The 23,278-nt window shown below is 37.0% G+C and overlaps 1 protein-coding gene across 3 annotated transcripts in view; it reads right to left on the reverse strand.

Moving 5' to 3' along the window:
- Positions 1-23,278, reverse strand: part of ASXL2 (ASXL transcriptional regulator 2) — a 197,758-nt gene that overhangs the window by 109,964 nt on the left and 64,516 nt on the right. For 2 of the 3 annotated variants that reach the window (XM_004377581.3, XM_023732421.1), the window contains exons 2-3: positions 11,997-12,079; positions 6,038-6,040 (exon numbers count right to left, since the gene is read on the reverse strand). In XM_004377581.3, the coding sequence (XP_004377638.1) occupies positions 6,038-6,040; positions 11,997-12,079 (86 nt within the window). The remainder of the gene's footprint in view (positions 1-6,037; positions 6,041-11,996; positions 12,080-23,278) is intronic. The other variant, XM_023732420.1, reaches the window with a different exon arrangement.

The raw sequence follows: 23,278 nt of genomic DNA on the forward strand, positions 1-23,278 counted from the left end.
TCTATGTTTGATACTTTTCCTGGACTCTGCCCCATGCATCTCTTCACTTGAGTAATTTTAATCTGCATCCTTTTGTGTAATACACTGTAACCATGAGTATAACAACTTTCAGTCGGTTATGTGAGTCCTTCTTGGCAAGTTATCAAACCTTCGGCGAGAGGTCTTGGAGACTCCCAAACAATGCAGTTTGTGTCAAAAGTGAGGGTGGTCGTATGGACTGCTCCCTCTAACTTCACAGTTGACTAAACTCTCAAAGGATGAATTTCCTGAGTTTTTCTCTTGCTGCATTGACAAAGGGCGGCCCTATTTGTGGGGAGCCGCAGCAGGGGAAAGGCAAACTCTGAGAGAAGCCCTGTCTTTCTGGCTGGAGACAGAAAAATAAGGTCCTGAAAGCTAGAGAATGTGGGGGGAATCCCGAAGAGGAGAGTATTAGAGAAGGGAATTCCCTAATTGTAGGTATGATTCCACACAAGGCCTGGTCTCATCCCTGAGCTGTGCGGACTTGGGACATGCCCAAACAACACAACAAAGGCTTTAATAACTGAATCATCACTCTAGTGTCAGACAAACTGTGAGTGGTACGTGCATGGCACAGACCCAAAACAGCAGAGAAAGGCTTTGAAAATTGATGTTGAACCAATACCCACAGAAGGTGAAAGAGAACATGTAGTCTGAGACCAAGTGGCTTAAGTAGATTTGCCTACTTAAAAAGAAATAAAAACTTTAACAAAAACACAGAGCCCAAACAACATAATATTCAAAATGTCCAGAATACAATCTTAAATAAGTTTCTTGATATACAAAAATCCAGGCAAATTTGACAAACTATCAAGGGAAAAGACAATCAACTGATGCTAACCCTGAGGATCACCCAGATGTTTGAATTACCATATAAAAACTTAAAAGCACCCACTATAACTATAGGTATACCTATAAAATAAACACACATGAAATTAACAGAAAGAGGGATTTCCGGCAGAAAAACAGAAACTATAAATGAAGAACCAAATAGGAATTTTAGAATTAAAACATATAACATCCGTAATAGAAATCTCATTGAATGGGCTCAATATCTGAATGGAGATGAAAGAGAGAAGAGTTGGAAAATGTGAGGATAGAACAGAAATTATCCAATCTGAATCACAGAGAAAAAGAAGTTGGGAAAAAATGAGGAGAGACTGAGAGATGTGTGGTAAAATACAGAAAGGTATTCATGTCACTGGAATCCCAGAAGAAGATACAGAGTAGGGTAAAGAAAAACCATTTGAAAACTTGCCGAATTTGGTGAAAAACATAACATTACAGATTCAAGAAGCTCAGTGCGTCCCAAACAGATTAAACATAAAAAAATTCACACCCAGAAACATTAAAATCAAATTATTGAAAATTAAAGATAAAGACATTATCTTTAAATCAACCCAGAAAAGTAATGCATTTCTTATAGGAGGACAATAATTCGAACAATCATGGACTTCTCATCACAAACCACGGAGGTCAAAAGGCAGTGGAACATCTTTAAAGTACTGAAAGGAAAGAACTGTCAACAGAGAATTCTATATCCAGCAAAAATATTGTTCAAAATAAAGGCAAAAAAAAAAAAAAAAGACATTCTCAGGTGAAGGAAAACTAAAGAATTCATTACTAGCATGCGTGCTCTAAATGCTAAAAGGCAATTCTTCAGGCTGAAGGGAAATGACACTAGAGGAAAATGTAGAACTTAAGTAATGAAGGCAAGAACAAAAGAAATGGTAAACATCTGCACAAACTTAGTCTATGAACTATCTAGGACTGTGGAAAGGACAATCAATAACACTGTCTAGTGGGGTTCTCCATGTATGTAGATGTAATGCATATGACAACTACAATGTAAAGGAGATGGGTAAAGGGACCTATATGTTTGTATCAGGCTACTACATTTTGAAGTGGTAAATATTAACTCCAAGAAGGCTGTAAAAGGTTTAGTGTGTTTATTACAATCTCAAGAGCTACTGCCAAAAAAATAATACAAAGAGATATAGCAAAAAAGTCAATAAAGTGGAATACTACAAAATAATTCAAAAGAAGGCAGTAGATAGAGGACAGAGAAACAAACAAGAACAAAAATGAAGGAAAAACAAAAAAATAATAAATGGTAGACTAAATCTAATCATGTCAATAACTATCATATTGGATTAAAAAAATTACTCGACTATATGTTGTCTACAAAACCTCACTTTAAATATATAAAAACAAAGATAAATTCAAAAATGGGAAAAAAAATATATACCACAAAACACTAATCAAAAGAAAGCAAGAGCAGCTATGTTAATATCAGAAAAAATAAATTTCAGGACAAAAGATATTACCGGAGACAAAGAGGGACATTACATAATGATCCATAATGATCTAAGGGTCAATTCACTAAGAAAATCTAATGCCTTTAGTGTACACATACACCAACAACAAATATTCAAAATACACGAAGCAAAAACTGAACGATGTAAAAGAAAGAGACAAATACACAACTGTACTTGGAGACTGCAATCTCTTCCAATAACCAACAGAATAAGTAGACAGAAAATAAATAATTATATAGAAGACCTGAACACCACCACTATCAACCAACTTGACCTAAGTAACATTTAAAGAAGACTACCCAACAACAGCCAGATACACATACACATTCTTTTCAAGCAGATATGAAACATTCACATACACCAGGACTGTCATGGGTCATAAAACAAATGATAAAAACATAATGACAAAAACAAAGAAATGCAATATAACAAAATTCTGATTTCTTTCTAAAGTATCAGTAAAATTGACAAACCTAGGAAGACTGACAAAGATAGGAGAGAAGACACAAATCATCAATATCAGGAATGAAACAAGGTGTCACTAAAGATTTTGTAGGCATTGAAAGAATAATAAGGAGATACTATGAATAACGTTACACTCATTAATTCAACAACTTACAAGAAACGGACAAGTCCACAAACTAACACAACTCAACCAAGATGAAATAGGTAATCTGAATGTCCTATAACCACTAAAGAAACTGAATTTGACATTAAAAAGCACCTGGGGGAAAAAATGAAGAAAAGCTCCCAAAAAAGAAACCTCCAGGAGATGGTTTCACTTGAGAATTCCACCAAACATTTGAAGAACACCAATTTTACACAATCTCTTCCAAGAACAGAACACCAATTTTACACAATCTCTTCCAGAGAACAGAAGAGGGAACACTTCCCAATTAATTTTATGATGTCAGTATTACCAAAATCAAGACAATAGCAGTACAATAAAAGAAAACTACACACCAGTATCTCTCATGAACTTAACACAAAAATCCTCAAGAAAATATGAGCATATCAAATCCAAACCTAAAAAACAAACCCAGGGATTTGAGTCGATTCCAACATGTGTTACAGAGTGTAACTGCTCCATAGGGTTTTCTTGGCTATGATCTTTATGAAAGCAGATTGCCGGGCCTTTCTCCCATGGCACCCCTGCGTGGGTTTCAAACAGCCAAACTTTAGGTTAGTAGTCGAGAGCAAACCCTTTGTGTCACCTAAAACCCACTGCTGTTGAGTCGATTCTGACTCACAGCAACCCTACAGGACAGGGTAGAACAGCCCCATAGGGCTTCCAAGGAGTGGCTGGTGGATTCAAACTGCCAACCTTTTGGTTAGCAGCCGAGCTCTTAACCACTTCACCACCTGCGCCACCTAGGGACCTTAAATCAAATCCAGCCTTATATAAAAACAATTATACACCACAAACAAGTGGGATTTATCACAGGCATGCAAGGCTAAGTATTCAAAAAGCAACTGATGTAATACATCTAACCAACAGCATAAACAAGAAAAATGATGATCATATCAATTGACAAAAAGAAGCATTAGAAAAATCCAACCCCCATTCATGATAAAAACTACCATTCATGATAAAAGCTAACTTGGAATGGAGGGTGTTATGGGTCAAATATGGACGTTGTTAGTTGCCATCGAGTCACTTGCGACTCGTAGTGACCCTATGTACAACAGAAGAAAACACTGCCCAGTCTTGACAATGGTTGCTATGTTTCAGCCTGCTGTTCCAGCTACTGTGTCAATATATCTCCTCGAGGGCGTTCCTCTCTTTCGCTGACCCTCTACTTTACCAAGCATGATATCCTTCTCCAGGGGCTGGTCCCTCCTGATAACATGTCCAAAGTATGTGAGACAAAGTCTCGCCATCCTTGCTTCTAAGGAGCATTCTGGCTGTACTTCTTCCAAGACAGACTTGTTCGTTCTTCTGGCAGTCCATGGTATATTCAGTATTCTTCACCAACACCATAATTCAAAGGCATCGGTCTTCCTTATTCATTGTTCAGCTTTCACATGCATACTAGGCGACTGAAAATACCATGGCTTGAGACAGGCACACCTTAGTCCTCAAAGTCAGATCTTTGCTTTTTAACACTTTAAACAGGTCTTCTGCAGCAGATCTGCCCAACACAATATGTCATTTGATTTCTTGACTGCTGCTTCCATGAGTACTGATTGTGGATCCAAGCAGAATGAAATCCTAGACAACTTCAATCTTTTCTCTGTTCCTCCTGATGTTGTTTATTGGTCCAGTTGTGAGGATTTTTGTTTTCTTTATGTTGAAGTGTAATCCATACTGAAGGCTCTAGTCTTTGATCTTCATCAATAAGTGCTTCAAGTCTCCTTCACTTTCAGCAAGCAAGGTTGTGTCATCTGCATATCACAGGTTGTTAATGAGTCTTCCACCAATCCTGATGCCATGTTCTTCATATAGTCTAGTTTCTTGGATTATCTGCTCAGCATACAAATTGAATAAGTACGGTGAAAGGATACAACCCTGATGTACACCATTCCTGATTTTAAACCATGAAGTATCCCCTAAAAAAAACAAAACAAACAAAAAAAACCCACTGCCATCGAGCCAATTCCAACTCATAGCGACCCTATAGGACAGAGTAGAACTGCCCCATAGAGTTTCCAAGGAGCGCCTGGTGGATCTGAACTGCTGACCTTTTGGTTAGCAGCTGTAACACTTAACCACTACACAGTATCCCGTTTCTGTTCAAATGACCCTCTTGGTCTATGTACAGGTTCCGCACGAGCACAATTAAATGTTCTGGAATTCCCATTCTTTGCAACGTTATCCATAATTCATTATGATCCAGTCGAGTGCCTTTGCGTAGTCGATAAAACAGAGGTACACATCTTTCTGGTATTCTCTGCGTTCAGCCAAGATTCATTTGACATCAGTGATGATATCCCTTGCTCCACGTCCCCTTCTGAATCCGGCTTGAATTTCTGGCAGTACCCAGTCAATGAACAGCTGTAACCATTTTTGAATTATCTTCAGCAAAATTTTACTTGTGTGTGGTATTAATGATATTGTTCAGTGGTTTCCACATTCTGTTAAACTGTCTTTCTTTGAAATAGGTGCAAATATGGATCTCTTCAGTTGCTGGGCCAAGTAGCTGTCTTCCAAATTTCTCGGCATAGATAAGTGAGTGATTCCAGCATTGCATCTGTTTGTTGAAACATCTCAATTGGTATTCCATCAATTCCTGGAGCCTTGTTTTAAGTCAGTGCCTTCAGTGCAGCTTGGACTTCTTCCTTCAGTACCATCGGTTCTTGATCATATGCTACCTGCTGAAACAGCTGAACATCAACCAATTCTTTTTCGCACAGCGACTCTATGTATTCCTGCCATCTTCTTTCGATGCTTTCTGCATCATTCAATACTTTGTCCATAGAATCCTTCAATATTGCAACTTGAGACTTGAATTTTTTCTTCTGTTCTTTCAGCTTGAGAAATGCTGAGTGCCTTCTTCCCTTTCGGTTTTCTAACTGCAGGTCTTTGTACATTTCATTATAATACTTTGTTTTCTCGAGCGCCCTTTGAAATCTTCTGCTCAGGTCTTTTATTTCTTCAGTTCTTCCATTCACTTTAGCTACTCTACGTTCAAGAGCAACTTTCAAGAGTCTCTTCTGACATTCATTTTGGTCTTTTATTTCTTTCCTGTCTTTTTAACGACCTTCTGCTTTCTTCATGTATGATGTCCTTGATGTCATTCCACAACTCATCTGGTCTTCCATCATTAGTATTCAATGCATCAAATCTATTCTTGAGATCGTCACTAAATTAGGGTGAGATATACTGAAGGTCATATTTTGGCTCTTGTAGACTTGTTCTAATTTTCTTCAGCTTCAACCTGAACTTGCATATGAGCAGTTGATGGTCTGTTTCACAGGTGACCCCTGCCTTATTCTGACTGATGATATTGGGCTTCTCCATCATCTCTTTCCACAGATGTAGTCGATTTGATTCCTGTGCACTCCATCTGGCAAGGTCCATGTGTATAGTAGCCAATTATGTTGTTGAAAAACGTATTTCCAGTGAATAGGTCGCTGGTCTTGCAACATTCTATCATGCAATCTCTGGCATCGTTTCTATCACCAAGGCCATATTTTCCAGCTATAGATCCTTCTTCGTTTCCAACTTTCGCATTCCAATCACCAGGAATTATCAATACATCTTGATTTCGTGTTTGATTAATTTTGGACTGCAGAAGTTGGTAAAAATCTTCAATTTCTTCATCTTTGGCATTAGGGGTTAGTGCGTAAGCTTGAATAAGAGTCCTACTAACTGGTCTTCCTTGTAGGCCTATGGATATTATTCTATCACTGACAGAGTCGTACTTCAGGATAGATCTTGCGATGTTCTTTCTGACAGTGAATACAACACCATACCTCTTCAATTCATCATTCCTGGCATGGCAGACCATTTGACTGTCTGATTCAAAATGGCCAACAGCAGTCCATTTCAGCTCACTAATGCCTACGATACTGATCTTCAAGCATTCCATTTCATGTTCCCCAAAAAGATATGTTCAAGTCCTAACCTCTGGTACCTATGAATACAGCCTTATTTGGAAATAGGACTTTTGCAAATGTAATCAAGGTAGGATGAGGTCATACTGAATTAGGGTGGGCCCTAATCCAATGACTGATATCCTTGAGAAGAGGGAAATTTGGACAGAGACACACAGAGAGAAGAATATCATATGAAAATGGAGGAAGATTAGAGTGAAACATCTATTAAGTCAAGAAATGCCAAGGATTGCCAGTAAACACCACATGCTAGGAGAGAGGCATGGAACAAATTTTCCCTCAGAGCCTCTGAAGGAATCAACCCTGATGACACCTTGATTTCAGCCTCCAGAACTACAATAGAATGAATTTCTGGTGTGGTACTTTGTTACAGCAGCCCTAGGAAAGTAACAGAGAAGGAAATTTTCCTCACTTTGATAAAAAGAATCTACAAAACACCTACAACTTAATGGTGAAAGACTGGATGCTCTCCCCCATAAGACCAGGAGCAAAGCAAAGGTATACATTCTCACAACTCTTATTCAGCATAGTACTGGAAGTTCTAACCAGCACAATAAGGTGGATGAATGAGATAGTGGAGGAGCACAGAAGCACCTCCAATGGTACTGGTGATGGGGACACTTCACAAGTGTCCTCGTTATTGTTTTATAATTTATATATGTTATACGTATTCTAAATTTAAAATATTTCTTGGAATAAAATTTTAACTTAAACCAAAAGAAAATAGGAGAGGGTTGCAAGGGGGAAAAAAAAACCCAATGAATTCCGATTTAGAGATACTGTTTTGTTTTTTTTTTTTGGGGGGGTGTGCAATGGTTCTCATTCCATCCAAAATTATAAATTAGAATCAGATAATCTCTAAAGTCATCTCAGTTCTAAAATTTTCTTATTCTATTTTCCATATAAAAATTTATCACTCTCAATTTTTTTTTTTTTAAAGTACTTAGTGTAAAGAAGGAAACCTGGTAGCATAGTGGTTAAGTGGTAACCAAAACGTTGGCAGTTCAACTCTACCAGGTGCTCCTTGGAAGCTCTGCAGGGCAGTTCTACTCTGTCCTATAGGGTCGCTATGAGTCAGAATCAACTCGCCGGCAACAGGTTTTTTTTTTTAGTATAAAGAATTTGAATTTTCTGTTTAAAAATACAGCCATGATATCCCTTAGCTGCTTTCTCTGAAATTCTATGAATAATTCAAATAGTGAAATCTCATTTGTCTTTGGTATTGATTACCCATTCTGAAGAAAACTGATCATAAATCTTAATTTAAAAAATCAATCTAGTAAAAGAAGTGAAAACATGCTAAGTGTAATATAAATTCCAGTTGCCATCAAGTTGATTCTAATTCATGGCGACCTCCATGTGTGTCAGAGTAGAACTGTGCTCCATAGACTTTTCAATGGCTCATTTTTCAGAAGTAGCTCATCAGACCTTTCTTCTGGGTGAACTCAGACCTCCAACCTTTCAGTTAACTCTCTGCACCACTCAGGGACTCCATAATATAAAATAAAATCCACTGCTGTTGAATCTATTCCAACTCATAGGACAGAGTAGAACTGTCCCATTGGCTTTCCAAGGAGCGCCTGGTAGATTCGAACTGCCGACCTTTGAGTTAGCAGTCGTAGCTCTTAACCACTACGCCACCAGGGTTTCCAATATAAAATAGAAGGTCCTAATTCTCCTTTGGAAATCCTGGTGGCGTAGTAGTTAAGAGCTACAGCTGCTAACCAAAAGGTCAGCAGTTTGAATCCACTAGATGCTCCTTGGAAACTCTATGAGGCAGTTCTACTGTCCTATAGGGTCACTATGAGTCTGAACTGACTCAACAGCAATGAACTGTTGTTTTCGTTTTGTTTTGTTTTTTTTAATTCCTTCTTTAAAAAAGATTCAGAAAGGGTAAGATTACACTGAGCTGTAGAGGAAAGGGCCAACTTTGTGGAAGTTAACATCTGTGTTGATTTTGAAAGAGTCAGGTTTTGTTCATGAAGTGATGAAGATAACAGATTGCTCAAAGTCCTGAGTAAAGGTGAGAAATTTTAGATCCTGTACCAGGAACAGTAGTGTGTCAGTTTAGCTGGTGTATAGGTGGAAAGGAATCACGTAAACAAAACTGGTATGTGGGACCAGTCAATGGAGAACCCTTTTTCTATGGAAAAACTACTAAAGGCTTCTATGCCAGTTATCAATTTGCTGACTTTCAGTCCAATTTGCCCTTCTTTGCCATTCTCTGTGATAGTGGAGCTGGGCCCTGTAAACATTTCTCCTTTGCCAGCTGGCGCAGTATTAAATTTTTGTCACAGAGTGGTGGAGGAATACTGTAGTAGGAGCTTCTCTTTCTAGTTGCAGTGTTCTCTTGCCTGCTTGCTCCTGTGGCATGTGGCAACCAGTAGCATGAGGAACACCCAATGGCGCGCATTGTTCAGCAAGGTTTTGCAGAATGCTTATGGCTTCTGAGCTTCCCAGAAAACTCTGCTGGTGCCTCAGCTGGCTCCCCAGCAAGTTGGACAGTACTCCAGCAGGTGGCTTTCCAGGATCTTCTAGGCACCAACAGGCAGTTTCCTATGTGCCACCCAGGACTACAGCACCTCAGTGAACTTCTGTGTCACCCAGTGGGCCAAAGCTCCATCCTCTACAAGGAGATCTAAATCACAGCCTGGGGCACAGAGGGGCCTCCTCAAAAGTTGTTCCCTCCTGGGGTTCACTGTCTCAGCCCTAGGGGTAGTGGCTGCTTCCTGTATCTACCATTACTGTATTCTTTTGCGTTCTCTTTACCTTTTAGTAACTAATTCCTGGTTAACCAATTAATAAATCTTTATATAAAACTTTCCTGTTCAAATTACTACGTAGTTTCTGTCTCCTGGCTGGACTGTAAGAACTACAGAATTGTATAGCTAAAACACGGCAAAGAACATCTAAATCAAACTCTTAATTTAAAAAGATAAAAAAAATTATTGCCCAAAGGTAGGGAAACAGCTACCTGAAGCTGTAGGCGAGTGACTTATGTGAGTGTGTATGGGAGGCCAGGGTTTGAATCTCTCTTGACATTTCATAACCAAAGATACAGCCTGTAATCACAGGACTCAGGTTAAGAGAAACTAAGTGCTCTCAGTTTCCCTACAAACTGTAAAATCTGCATCCTCGGACAAAAAGAAAGTATCTTAAGTTTTTAAAACACTATTTAAAAAATTTATGGCTAACTACCATATGGCTTAGCAATCCCAGAAAATTTGAAAGCAGGAACACAAACAGAAATCTGTACAACAGGGTTCACTGCAGCACTTTTCAGAACAGCCGTAAAAACAACCAAAATGTCCACCACCAGATGAATGGATAAACAAAACTTGAGCCTCACTATATTAGAGGTGAATGATACTGCAATTGACATTTAGGCCTAATGAGACTGATGTGTCTGATTTCTATACCTCAGAATTCCTAGTCTTATCTACCCAGAGGGTATAAAAGTTTAAATAACAAGAGAAATGAAATCTCTTGTTTCACTATGTTAGAGGTGAATGATATTACAATTAATATTTAGGGCTAATGAGACCAATGGAGTCTGATTTCTATACCCTAGAATTCCTAGTCTTATTTACCTAGAGTGTATAAAACTCTAAATAACAAGAGAAATGAAATCTCTTGTTTATTCCTATTCTAGAAGATCCAACAGTGTTATAAAAGAACATCAGAATACCTTAGCAGAACTTGTTCCTCAGAATCACAAAATCACTAGCCTTTTCTCCTATAGCTTTGTACAAATGGATCTGTGATTAAATGGGTATTGTGCTTTAATTAATCCTAATCTATTAAATCTAATCTAACTCAAACAAATATTCAGAATTATATTATCAACAAATTAAGAGTGATTCATTTTTTAAAATAATTTACAAAAGATATTTTTAAAAGCTAATTCTTCAAAAGCATTTTGATGTTTTAATTTACAAATGTTTATATATAATTTTTCAGGGACATATACTATACAAAGTGAGACATACTAACTTATAACTTGTATTTCACTGTTTTATAGTAATAAACCAAACCTAATTTATGCATGGCCTACTAAAGTTGGCTCATTAATTTAAAAAAAAAAAATTTTTTTTTAACTGCTTTAGAAAAGAAGGGCCAAGAAAAATATCTCAAATTGAATTCCATATTAAAAAAAGAAAGAAAATTATCAAGCAATATCTTGCAGAACATTTCTAAGTATTTGAGTGTAACTCCTTGTTTCTCAACAGAGACACTACTGGCATCTAAGCTTAACAATTCTTCAATGTGAAGGACTGTCCAAAAGACTTTAACAAGCCTGTTACCAGCCTGTTAAATAACACAGGGCTCCCCTCTTCCTAGTCACTGTGACAATAAAAAATATCTCCCCCTAAATTTTGAACTCTTCCCCAGGGGTGTTACACAATACCATCTTCAGTGAGAACTACTAGTACCAGTTTTAAAGCACCGCAACCTTTTTCTATCTTAATGAAAATCTCTCTAGACTCTCAGATTTCTATTTTAATAAACAAAGTATACTTAACATAATTTCACCATTTCTTGATCACTGAAGGTATTGATTAGAAAAATGACTATTATTATAACATAATAATGCTCTTAGAATTCAAAGTATGTGGTACCTTTGGTCCTGTACTGATTGATCCCAGGATATTACATCGTAAACATTATCTGCTTTATATCCCTTTTCTATTTTGCTCTTTTTGGCCAAGGTCATTCCTTCCTAGACTATTTGTCTACCTCTAGCAACCGCCCTGCACTAGTGTACTTTTTATCTGCTAATAATCACGCATATTAAATCAAAAGCCTGAACTAAAAGATGAAGGCTTGAAGATGGCTCCAGGCCTTCCTAAGAATTCAAGTGCATGGACTTGGAGATAGCTACCTTCCTTCTCATGAAGAACTATTTTTTGTTTTAACTTACTTTTAGTTTTGTAACTGTGCTATGATTGAGAACTTCAAAGATCTAACAGCTGAGTAAGTCAGAATTTAACAAAGCACTTATTACTAAATAATCAATTTTGAGGACTAAAGTATACTGTTATGTACTACCAAACACTCTAATTAAGTATTGTAACTATTATTAACAATATTCAAATAACTCACCTGATTTCTTTTAGTCCTTCTCTCTGGATAACTTGAAGAATTTCTTTATGACTCATGGGTGTATTGGGGTATTTTTCTAAGACCTAAAAAATAAGTATATAATAATAAATTATTTATTATAAGTTCTTATTCTTATCATATGTATACATAATGACATTTCTTATTCTTCTAATTGTTATAATTATGTCTTAATAATTAAATCCAGCACAAACATATTCAAAGACTCTTCATCCCTTATATTTTAGGGTAACAGGTGGAAAATTAACCAAGTAGAAGTAGGATCTTCTTTCCCTCAGTAACAATAATTCAAATCCTGAAACGGAAATTGATCAAAAAAGGCTGAGTTATTATTATTAATGCATAGTGTTAAATTGTTTACTTTCTGCTTCCACTCCCACAGCCCCTCCCCCGTGACCTACTACTGGCACTTTAAAAATAACCCATCTTTGCATGTCCAGCAAAGCCTAGTACAGAATAGATAATAAATTATTAACCAAAACAATGAACAATAATGAAATTAAAATGATATGTCTCTCCCACTAAATGCCAACAAAAAACCTGGACAGAACACATGGACTCTGAAAATGGTAGCAGATGGCTTGTGGGGAGGAAACCATAGCTCCAAGTGCCACTAAACTGTGAAGAGTTTCCTGATTTTGTTTTCTCTGGCACCTCCTGACCTGGACTCCAAGGCAGCCCAAAACCCAAAACTGCACACTAAATACAGACAGAATGTTCCAAGATAAGCCTTCTCTTTCTAGTCTGAGGAGTAGGAAAGGGGACTCATAAGGGGAAGTGGGGAAACCCTTGGAGTTTTTTTTCTCTCTCCATACTCTCCACCCCAGGTCCCAGGGCAGCAGCTGTGGTAGTGATGGTACCAGCAGTGGTTAGACAGGCACCTACAACTTTAAGAAAGGGGAACTCTTCTCTATAACACCTAACACCAGATACTGTGGTCCGATGTTCAAGGAGAGAATCCCCATGGCTTATATTCTCTGTCTACCATCCTGTTGCTTGGCATCAAAGGCAGATGCTGTCACAGGAAATGTGTGGCAAAGCAGAGAAACTAAAACCAGAGGACACGTGGCTACCACCACTGACTGCTCTGACTGGGATCACAACAGAGGGTCCCGGACAGAGCTGGAGAAAAATGTAGAACAAAATTCTAACTCACAAAAAAAGACCAGACTTACTGGCCTGACAGAGACTGGAGAAACCCTGAGAATATGGCCCCCAGACACCGTTTTAGCTCAGTAATGAAGTCACTCCCGAGGTTCACCCTTCAGCCAAAGATTAGACAGGCCTCATAAAACAAAACGAGACTAATGGGGCACAACAGTCCAGGGACAAGGACTAGTAGGCAAGAGGGGACAGGAAAGCTGGTAATAATAGGGAACCCAGGGTTGAGAAGGGACAGTGTTGACATGTCGTGGCATTGTTAACCATTGTCATAAAACAATATGTGTACTAACTGTTTAATGAGAAACTATTTGTTCTGTAAACCTTCATCTAAAGTACAATAAAAAATATACATATAAAAGAACTATAAACAACTTGGGGACAGAAAAATATATTGCCCTTTAATGTTGATCCCTGGCTGTATTATTATTTATTAATGTAGAAAATTATAACTGAGTGAGAATATGCGCTTTATTTTCTTTCACTCAGTATACTCCACCTATTGGAAAAATCACAAGATTTCAATCAAGGCACCACCACCCTCTAGTGGCATCCTGTGCAAATTACAGGGATAGAGACGAGGCAACAAGCAACCTCTTGCTCCAGCCTGGCCAACTTCAAATCAGGAGGCGATGGTGGGAGAAGACACTAGTCCTTGTCCTAAATTATACGTTCTCTTGTTCTTTAGACATTTTGCTAGGCGCACTGACACCTAGCTAAAGATTACATTTTCCAGCCTCTCTTGCAGCTAAGTGTGGTATAGTAACTCAAAAATAAGATACAGTACTTGTTTAATAGAAATCATAGAAGTCACATATCCTAGATCAGCCACTTAGGTATCACAATGATGTGACCTTAAATAGCTACCATTTACAAAAAAGATAAAACCAAGTACTTTATATTACCTCATTTAAACACCTCAGTAACCTTAAAAAGCATTATTATTCCCGCTTAAAAAGTAGGATAACTAAGCTCAGTACGTAAATTTCCAAAAGGTATGTAGAATTCAAACCGAAGTCTATCTGGGCATCACTATACCACATCATGGTCAGTGTCTGCATCTATTTTCTCAACTGTTCAATCACAGAGTCCAACAAACATTTCTGTTTATCATCTTCCTTAACTTTTCTGTTATATCTGACGTTGTTAACCTTTCTCTCCTTAGACATTGCTCTCTCTAGACTTTCTTTGTCCCAAAATGTTTCTTCTTAGTCTTTCTTTGTGGATGTCTTTTCCCATGCCCATCCCTTACATATTTTACAAGCATCCATATGCAGATTTCACTTCTCAGTCCACCACCTCTCCCTAAATAACATCATCCATTTCCAAGTCTTAACCAATCACCCATACTCTGAAGAAGCAGCACAAAACTGAATTTTATTATCTTTCTCAAAATTAAGGCCCACAGAGAAAACTGAGCCTTTATTTATTGTTTATATACTAAAAATGTGTAAAATTACTGAAAAGGAAGAAAAGTACAATATGGACATGGATATTCACAAAAGAGTTAACTGGAAAACAACTATATACAAGAGCATTTGAATACTGAAATATTTTTACAGATGAAATCATATGATGTCTGGAATTTGCTTCAAAATTATACAGAAGGAAATGGATAGAGATTTAAACATAGCAAGACTGGATATAAGTTGATGTGTATAGATATTCAGTATATTGTTTACATGTGTGTACATTTCAGTTTCCCATAACAAAAGTTCATGAAAAAAATAAAATAGAAGGTTTGACTTTATAAGCAGTCAAATACAAAAATCACATTTCAATGCATTTTTTCCCTGCTAACTTAATACAGCAAAAACATGGCAATAATAAATGAACACTATGAAATGGGTATCTACATACAATCCAGTACTTCAATTATTGAGGATCTATCCTAAAACAATAGTCATTATGATGTTACTTAATAAAGAAAAAATTTAAAGGCTACATACCTAATAATATAAAGACATTAAGGAAACTGGCATATCCACATCATTACATATTATATATCATAAAAGATAAGAAAACGTGACTTCTGAGGGTGGGCGGAAGTGTTAGCTCTCAGCTTCCCTCAAAGCTAGATGTGGAATGCAAGTTCTAGAAAACAGAATGTGAAGAAAATGGTATTTTGAAAATGGAAGAAGTGATAAGCCAAATGATTTCTGACATGGGTGCCAAGTCCACTCAATGGGGAAAGAATAAATAGTGCTGGGACAACTGGATCTCCACACAAAGAATGAAGTTGGACCAATACCTCACACCATATACAAAAGATTAACTCAAAATTGATCAACAACCTAAACATAAGAACTAAAACCACAAAACTCTTAGAAGAAAACATAAGAGTAAAACTTAAAGACCTTGTTTTTAATAATGGATTCTTAGACATTTAAGAATGACACCAGATGTGAGGGCAACAAAAGAAAAAAAGGATAAACTGGAACCATATATCTGATAAAGGTTTAATACCCAGAATATATATAAAGAACTTCTACAGCTCAACAACAAAAAGACAAACAACCCAAGCTATAAATGGGCAAAGGACTTGCATAGATATTTCTCCAAAAAAGATATGCAAATGGCCAGTAAGCACATGGAAAGATGCTCAAGGTCATTAGTTACTAGGAAAATGCAAATCAAACCACAATGAGATATCACTTCACATCCACTAGGATGGCTGTTATCAGAAAAATGGAAGCAAGTGTTGGTAAGGATGTGAAGATGTGTTGGAGAGGATGTGGAGAAACTGGAACCCTGTTCATTACTAGTGGGAATGTAGAATGGTGCAACCACTATGGAAAACAAGAAGTTAAACATAAAATTACCATATGACCCAGCAATTCAACTCCTAGGTATATACCCAAAAGAACTGAAAATAGGTACTCAGATATTAGTACACCAATGTGTACTGCATCATTATACACAACAGAAGTGGAAACAACCCAAGTGTCCATCAACAGATAAATGGATAAACAAAGTGTGGTATATCCATACAATGACATATTATTTAGCCATAAAGAAAAATGAAGTTCTGATACATGCTATTACATGGATTAACCTTGAAAACATTAAGCTAAATAAGTCAGATACAAAAGGACAAATATTGTACAATCCTACTTATAGAAAATATCTAGAACAGGCAAATGCATAGAGACAAACATTTATTAGCGGTTACCGGGGCTGCAGGGAGGGGGAATATGGGAAGTTATTACTTAAGGAGTACTGAGTTTCTGTTTAACTCATTGCTGTCGAGTCGATTCTGACTCATAGCAACCCTACAGGACAGAGTAGAACTGCCCCATAGGGTTTCAGGGAGCAGCTGGTGGATTCGAACTGCCGACCTTTTGGTTAGCAGCCATAGCTTGCCGAGCTCTTAACCACCGAGCCACCAGGGCTCCGAGTTTCTGTTTAAGGAGCTGCAAATCATTTGGGACTAGACAGTGGTGATAGCTGAACTAGATGGTGAACATATAATCAATGTCATTGAATTGTATGCTTTAAAATGGTTAAAATGGCAAATGTTTTACACAATAAAATTTTCTTCCATTTTCTAAGAGTGGCTGAAGCAGCACATTTTTTGTCATATATATTTTGTGACAATAAAAAAAGAGAAAGTGAGAAAATCCTGAAAGACTTCAAAGGGGAGGAAAACAAACAAACCAGGGGAACTCTGAGAGAATGAAAATCAGTTTGATGGTAGGCCTCTCATCAGCAACAGTAGTTACATAAAGGAAACAGAGCAGCTTCTTTAGATTCATAAAGGAGAAAATGTTTTAAATCCAAATTTTTACTCAGTCTATCATTCACCTATTAGAAAAAAAATTTCAGATACTAAAGAATTTAGAGTAATTACTACTAAAAGACCTTCTCTAAATGAATTAGAAAATAAATTCCAACAAGAACGCAAAAGAAGTGAGAAATAAGAATTTAAAAAATCAAAAAAATTAAGTCTAAGTAAGTGTTGTTTATAATATTGAAATGATCTTGGATGAAAATATTAATCTCTCTGAGCATCAGTTTTCACATCTATAAAATGGGGATAACATACTGTCTTACAAACTTTGTTAGGGGAAGTAAATAGGGTAGGTACTTTGTGGGGTGAAAAGTGATATTAATAAACTTAAAAAACAAACTGGAAAAGTATTTGCTACTTATTACAAGAATAACCTGTAGCATAAAAAGAGCTTTTAATACATAGATATGTATAAAAGATGATCAAAAAGGAATACAAAAGACCAATACATATATTTGAAAAAAAAAAACAAGCTCACAAAAAATATTAAAGACATGCCTTCCTTCAACCAAACCAAATACCCAAACCTGTTGCTGTCGAGTTGATTCTGACTCAAAGCGACCCTGTAGGACAGAGAAGAACTACCCCATAGGGTTTCCAAGGAGCGGCCGGTGGATTTGAACTGTTGACCTTTTGGTTGGCAGCCAAGTTCTTAACCACTGCGCCACTAGGGCTGCCCAAGTAATATATACAAGAACTGTACTTCTCTTCCTTAATCTCTACATATTTATAACTGCCTTACAGTTTCTAAACATTGCACAGCCATCGTATTTCATTTGATCCTCACAACAATCCAAGAACGAGCAGCGCAGGCTTAGTTACGTCTATTTCACCAGGAAGAAAACTAAGACATAGAGAAGTTATGTAGTATAGCCTGAGCTTAGCAGAACTCTTATTTTCCCCAAATGAAAGAGGGAAGTAATAAATCTTTACATAAAGCAAAGAGTTCAATGAGGAAAAAAAATATATACATTGGAATGATTAAAGACATGCCTCTGCTCAACGATGGGCTGGTTCTTCCTTGCTGAAGCAGAAAAACTAACAGGACTGCAGAAATGTCACTTGCCTATTTTGACTGAGATGAGGTGGGATGGACCATCAAGTATAAAGGTCAGATCATCATACAAAATCATACAAAAATCAGAAAGCTGTTTCAACACTAAAAATAAACTGCTTTTATTCCATTTCAGAAAGTAGTACCTTCAATGATTTGCCAAATTAAAATCACAACCTCTACCTTAACAAGGGAGTCCTTGGGTGGCGCAAACGGTTAAGCACTCGACTACTAGCCGAAAAGTTGGCAGTTCAAACACGCCCAGAGGTACCTAGGAAGACAGGCCCGGCGATCTGCTTCTGAAAGGTCACAGCCTTGAAAACCCCATGAAGCAGCTCTACTCTGCACACGTGGGGTCACCATGAGTCAGAACTGACTTCATGGCAACTAATAATCACCTCCTAAACAAAAGCTATTTCTCCCTAAGAGCTAAAAGAGTGAAAATGCACAGCTTCTTAGCCAAAAGCAGCTAAATGTATGAAAAGCATTGTAGGGTTTGGCATGAGTAGAAGTGATGCTCTGTGCTTAGCTGTTGCTCCAGGCAGAAACAGTAGACTCCCCAACTGCCAGAAAGTGGGAAAAGCCATCACTGAAACATCCAGCATAGAACTTCCCCTCAAACAACCCCACCTGAATTGGTTGCTGGAAGGTAACAAGTTGCCAGTGAGATCTGAAAGGAACTCTGTTGCCTACAACTAACTCCTGCCTGGGTCAAAGTAAGAAAACACAGAGGTTTTGCTATGCCATACTGAAAAATGCTGCAGTTGACATAAGGAAAACACTTTGTGCAATAGGTATTATGCTTGATCCAGTAAAAAAACAGAAAGGATCGGTTGGGAAATCAGCTGATACAATCATCTATTTGGCAATTAAATTCTACTGTTTCTATTATTAGGAAATCCTGAGCACTCAAATGTTTATGACATGAACTGAAATCGTAGTGCAAACGAGGAATTTGCTTGAAGCTTGATTTTGTTAAATAGTATTAAGCGCTTATAACAAACATTCCACTCCATACCAACAAACAACAGCTCGATTCCAGTGCTCTCTATAAAGGTTATTAATATAAGGAAGGGATTGGAAAAATATTTAACTGAGGCAGAATATGAAAGTGCTTCAGAGCGTAGGTGTGGAGGTCAAACAGCCTGCGTCTAACAGCTGTGAGACATATTTTGTTGTTGTTAGGTGCTGTCAAGTCGATTCTGATTCATAGCAACCCAATATGACAGAGAAGACTGCCCCACAGGGTTTCCCAGGCTGCCGGCAACGGAATCTTTATGGAAGCAGATCTCCAGGTCTTTCTCCCGTGGAGGCACTGGCTGGGTTCGAACCACCAACCTTTCGGTTAGCAGCCAAGCTCTTAACCATTGTGCTACCAGGGATTCTTGTGGGAGATACATAGGTGACTTAAAAGCTCTAAAACCCAATTCCTCCTCTGTAATAAACAGTGAGGTTTATAGGTAGGAACATAAGTAAAATATTTTACAATATTCTTAACTTATAGTAAGTGACTGATAAGCGCTAGCTTTCATTATTATTAATCAACTGTATGACAAATATCTTTGCCAGCTCCCATTTCTGATATCACCCTCACCTAAAAATCCACCATGTCCCTAAGAGGGAAGAGAGGAAGAAAAAAAAAAGGCATGCTTCTCAGGCTACCTGCCCTTTGATTTTTCCACTATTTTCATCAAAAATTAGCTAACAATACTTTATAGTAATTCCTACCAGTAATACTAAAACATACAGACAAGAACCAAAATCTGGTTTTGACCAAAACTTCACAGTTGTGTAGTCATATTTTTGCTCTTTTAAGCCCACTTACATTACAGGTATCCAAATATACATTCTAGATATTAAGATATTTTATAAAAAAAGCGTTAAAATATCACAGAATAAGACATTTGCATTCATACGCAAAAAATTTTGGTTAATTAATCATAATGAGGCGGACTACCTGAGTTTAAATCTCATTTCTGCCAGAATGTGGTGATGAGCAAATCTGGGGAATGGGCTTGCCCTAATGTTTGCTTTTAACTACAAACATTATTCAAAGAACTAGAAAATAGAAATTAGTAAAAATTTTCTAGATTGTCATTTCTCTGGCATATGAAATCTTAATTGAAAGGTGACTATTAAACCACTATCAGAATGCACCATATTCAGAGTTTAAAAGTTATATTATCCATGGTAATGGTAAGGAACCCTGGCGGTGAAATGGTAAGCACTCGACTGCTAACCTAAAGGTTGCCAGTTCAAACCCAGCTAGCAGCTCTGTGGGAGAAAGACCTGGTGATCTGCTTTATGTAAAGACTGCAGCTTAGAAAAGCATATGGGGCAGTTCTACTCTGTCACATGGAGTCACTATGAGTTGAAATCAACTTGATGGCACCTAACAACAACCATGGTAATGATAAAAATTAATATTTTCTAATTTATTATCTAAAGCAAGGAATTACTTGATTTTCATATGGTTGAATTTTGCTGTTTATATAGAAATACTTAAGTGTGCAACATAAGGCTCCTCGGAATGGTTGGAGACGTCAACTTTTTGTATGCCTTTTTAGTGAGGATTTCACTGGTTTTCCGTTCTTTAATAAAATGGAGGAAACCAATTAGTTAAAGCTGCTTAAGGGATAGCTTTCCTCTGAAAATGGTTTATCACTGATTCTTTTAAATATTAGGCATTTAGAATTTGTTTTAATTTAGAAAATTATTTAAATTTTCTCCAAATATTTAAAACTAAAAATCTCTTAGTTTGAGGGAGAAAAAGAAATCTTTCATTGAGAGACTTAAATACTGTATTTTTTACCTTTTTATTATGGAGATTTTAAAACATTTATGAAAGTAGTGAAAACACCACAATGAACCACCAGGTTCTTATTATCCATCTTCAATAATTATCAACGCATGGCCTATACTGTTTCATCTCTACCCCCAGCAACTCCCCCTTCACAAACTGGGTTATTCTGAAGCAATGCTCAGACATTATTTCATCCATAAATACTTTAATATGTATCTGTAAAAAAAAAAGGACAATGAGTCTTTAAAAAAAAATACTGTTAAAACAAAAAATTCTGACAAAGTAAAATTTATAGAATTTATTTTATTTCAGAAAAGATTCATGAATTGGCAGTACAGTCTCACTGAGATGTGTTCCGCCAAATAGAGAAAAGCTAGGAGTTTTTATAAGAGATAAAAGGTAGAGAAAGAGAGAGAAACAAAACATCTTTCATTTATTTTGACATACCATCAGATCATGTAAGAGCAGGACGTACAGAACGTCCAAACATTTAAATGTGTCTGTTCAAAAAGGGTTTGTTTCATGTCTGAACTAAAACTTCCGAGCAAGCAGGTAAAAATGTCTGTACGTACCAAACGAGGTCAAAGAAGAGAGAAATTTCAAAGGGGGAGGTGGAATCGTCCAAGCCTCTGTAATTCTTTTAAAGAGCCCTTTTTTTTTAAACTCTTAAACTCCAGCAAGTATAGAGAATAAAACACAAATTTCAACAATACCATTTTATATCTCAGAAAATAACTACAATTCCTTAATACAAAAATTTTTAGTCAATGTCTCCAATTTTCATGAAAAAAAAAAATTTAACAATTGGTTTGTTCAAATGAGTATCTAAAAAGGCCCACACATATTGCATTTGGTTGACACGTGTCCTAAAATCTCTTTTAATCTACAGATTTCTCCCATTCTTTTTCTTCAATTTATTTATAAAAGAAACCAAGCAGATCGTACTATAGTTTCCCCCATTGTGTATTTTGCTAACTGTATGTTCCTCCATTCCCTGCATTTCCTAAAAACTAGAATTGACACCTAGATATATGCCTGGATTTTGTTTTAGCAAAAAAAACTTCATTGGCAGTGTCGCATCTTTCCTGTCACACCACATCAGAACACACAAAATATCTGGTGGTCTCTGGTTTTTCACGGGGGGCAGTGGTGGTTCAGTGGTAGAAGTCTCACCTTCCATGCAGAAGACAGAGGTTGGATTCCTGGTCAATGCACCTCAAGTGCAGCCACTACCACCCTGTCAGTGGAGGCATGCATAGTACTATGATGCTGAACACGGTTCAGTGGAGCTTCCAGACTAAAACAGAGTGGGAAGAAAGGCCTGGAAATCTATTTCCAAAAATCAGCGAATGAAAAGCCTATGGATCACAATGGTCCAAACCCATTGTACATATGATTGTCATGAATTGGGAACTGACTCACTGGCAGCTAACAACACGAGATGCCCCAAGAACAATCAGTGGGTTCAGATGCTGTCCTCTCGATCCATCTATTATAAAGCTTGCCATCAACTTTCCATCTAATTGTTTTAGCAGCCACTGATGATCACTATACAGACATATTATCTCACTCAGGGGTTGAAAAGTGGCGATAGTTTATCACTTCTTCATTTCTAAGCTAAAATCCTTTTAAATAGAAGTGTCTTCCTCCATGAACTATCTGGTTACCTGAGGTACAGTTCATACAGAAAAAGCAAGGTAAGTGCTTGATTCTGTCCTTATATTTACCAGTTTTCAGAGTAATTAGCTGGTTTTCAACCATGCTCCAAAAGTGACCGGTGAGGTTTCTTTGTTCATTTGTTTGTTCGAAGTACCATTATGAATATTATGAATTCCATTTTACAGAGCACCATTATGGACTTTAATATACTTTTTGTGCTTTAACAACTGGATTTTCTCATTTGTGAACTCCTTATTCATGACCATTGTCCACACTTACTTATATACCAGTTGTATGAGCTCTACTTTTTATCTTAAATATATTAAAGCTTTTACTCTCACATTTACTGCAAATACTCTTTCCAGTTTATTCTTTATGTTTTCATTACCATTGTTTTTGTTAGAGGTTTTTATTAATTTTACATATTGCAACTGGTTAGTCTTTTCTTTTTATTTCTTTTAGCACTTCTATACTTATGTGTAGCTTTCCTCTCTTCGATAGTTTAATAAAAATTTTCCGTCTTTTCATTTACATTTAGCTCTTCTGATTTCATGTGAGAATGTGTACATAGAGAGAAATGAGAAAAATGTGCAGAGACATACTACAGAAACACAGGACAGAAAGAACAGCAAAACGGCCATATGTGATTCTCAGTAAAAATACTGAATTAAACTATTCTTTCTACCACAAGTTTAACGTAAGTAGAAAGACTATACAAAACATTTACAAGAGTCTCCGGCAAGATGGCGGTCTAGGCAGAAGCACCACGCCGTCCCTCCACAACAAAGATCCGAAAA

The sequence above is a fragment of the Trichechus manatus genome, unplaced genomic scaffold (genome assembly GCF_000243295.1).
Source record: "Trichechus manatus latirostris isolate Lorelei unplaced genomic scaffold, TriManLat1.0 scaffold00052, whole genome shotgun sequence".
Classification (NCBI taxonomy): domain Eukaryota; kingdom Metazoa; phylum Chordata; class Mammalia; order Sirenia; family Trichechidae; genus Trichechus; species Trichechus manatus.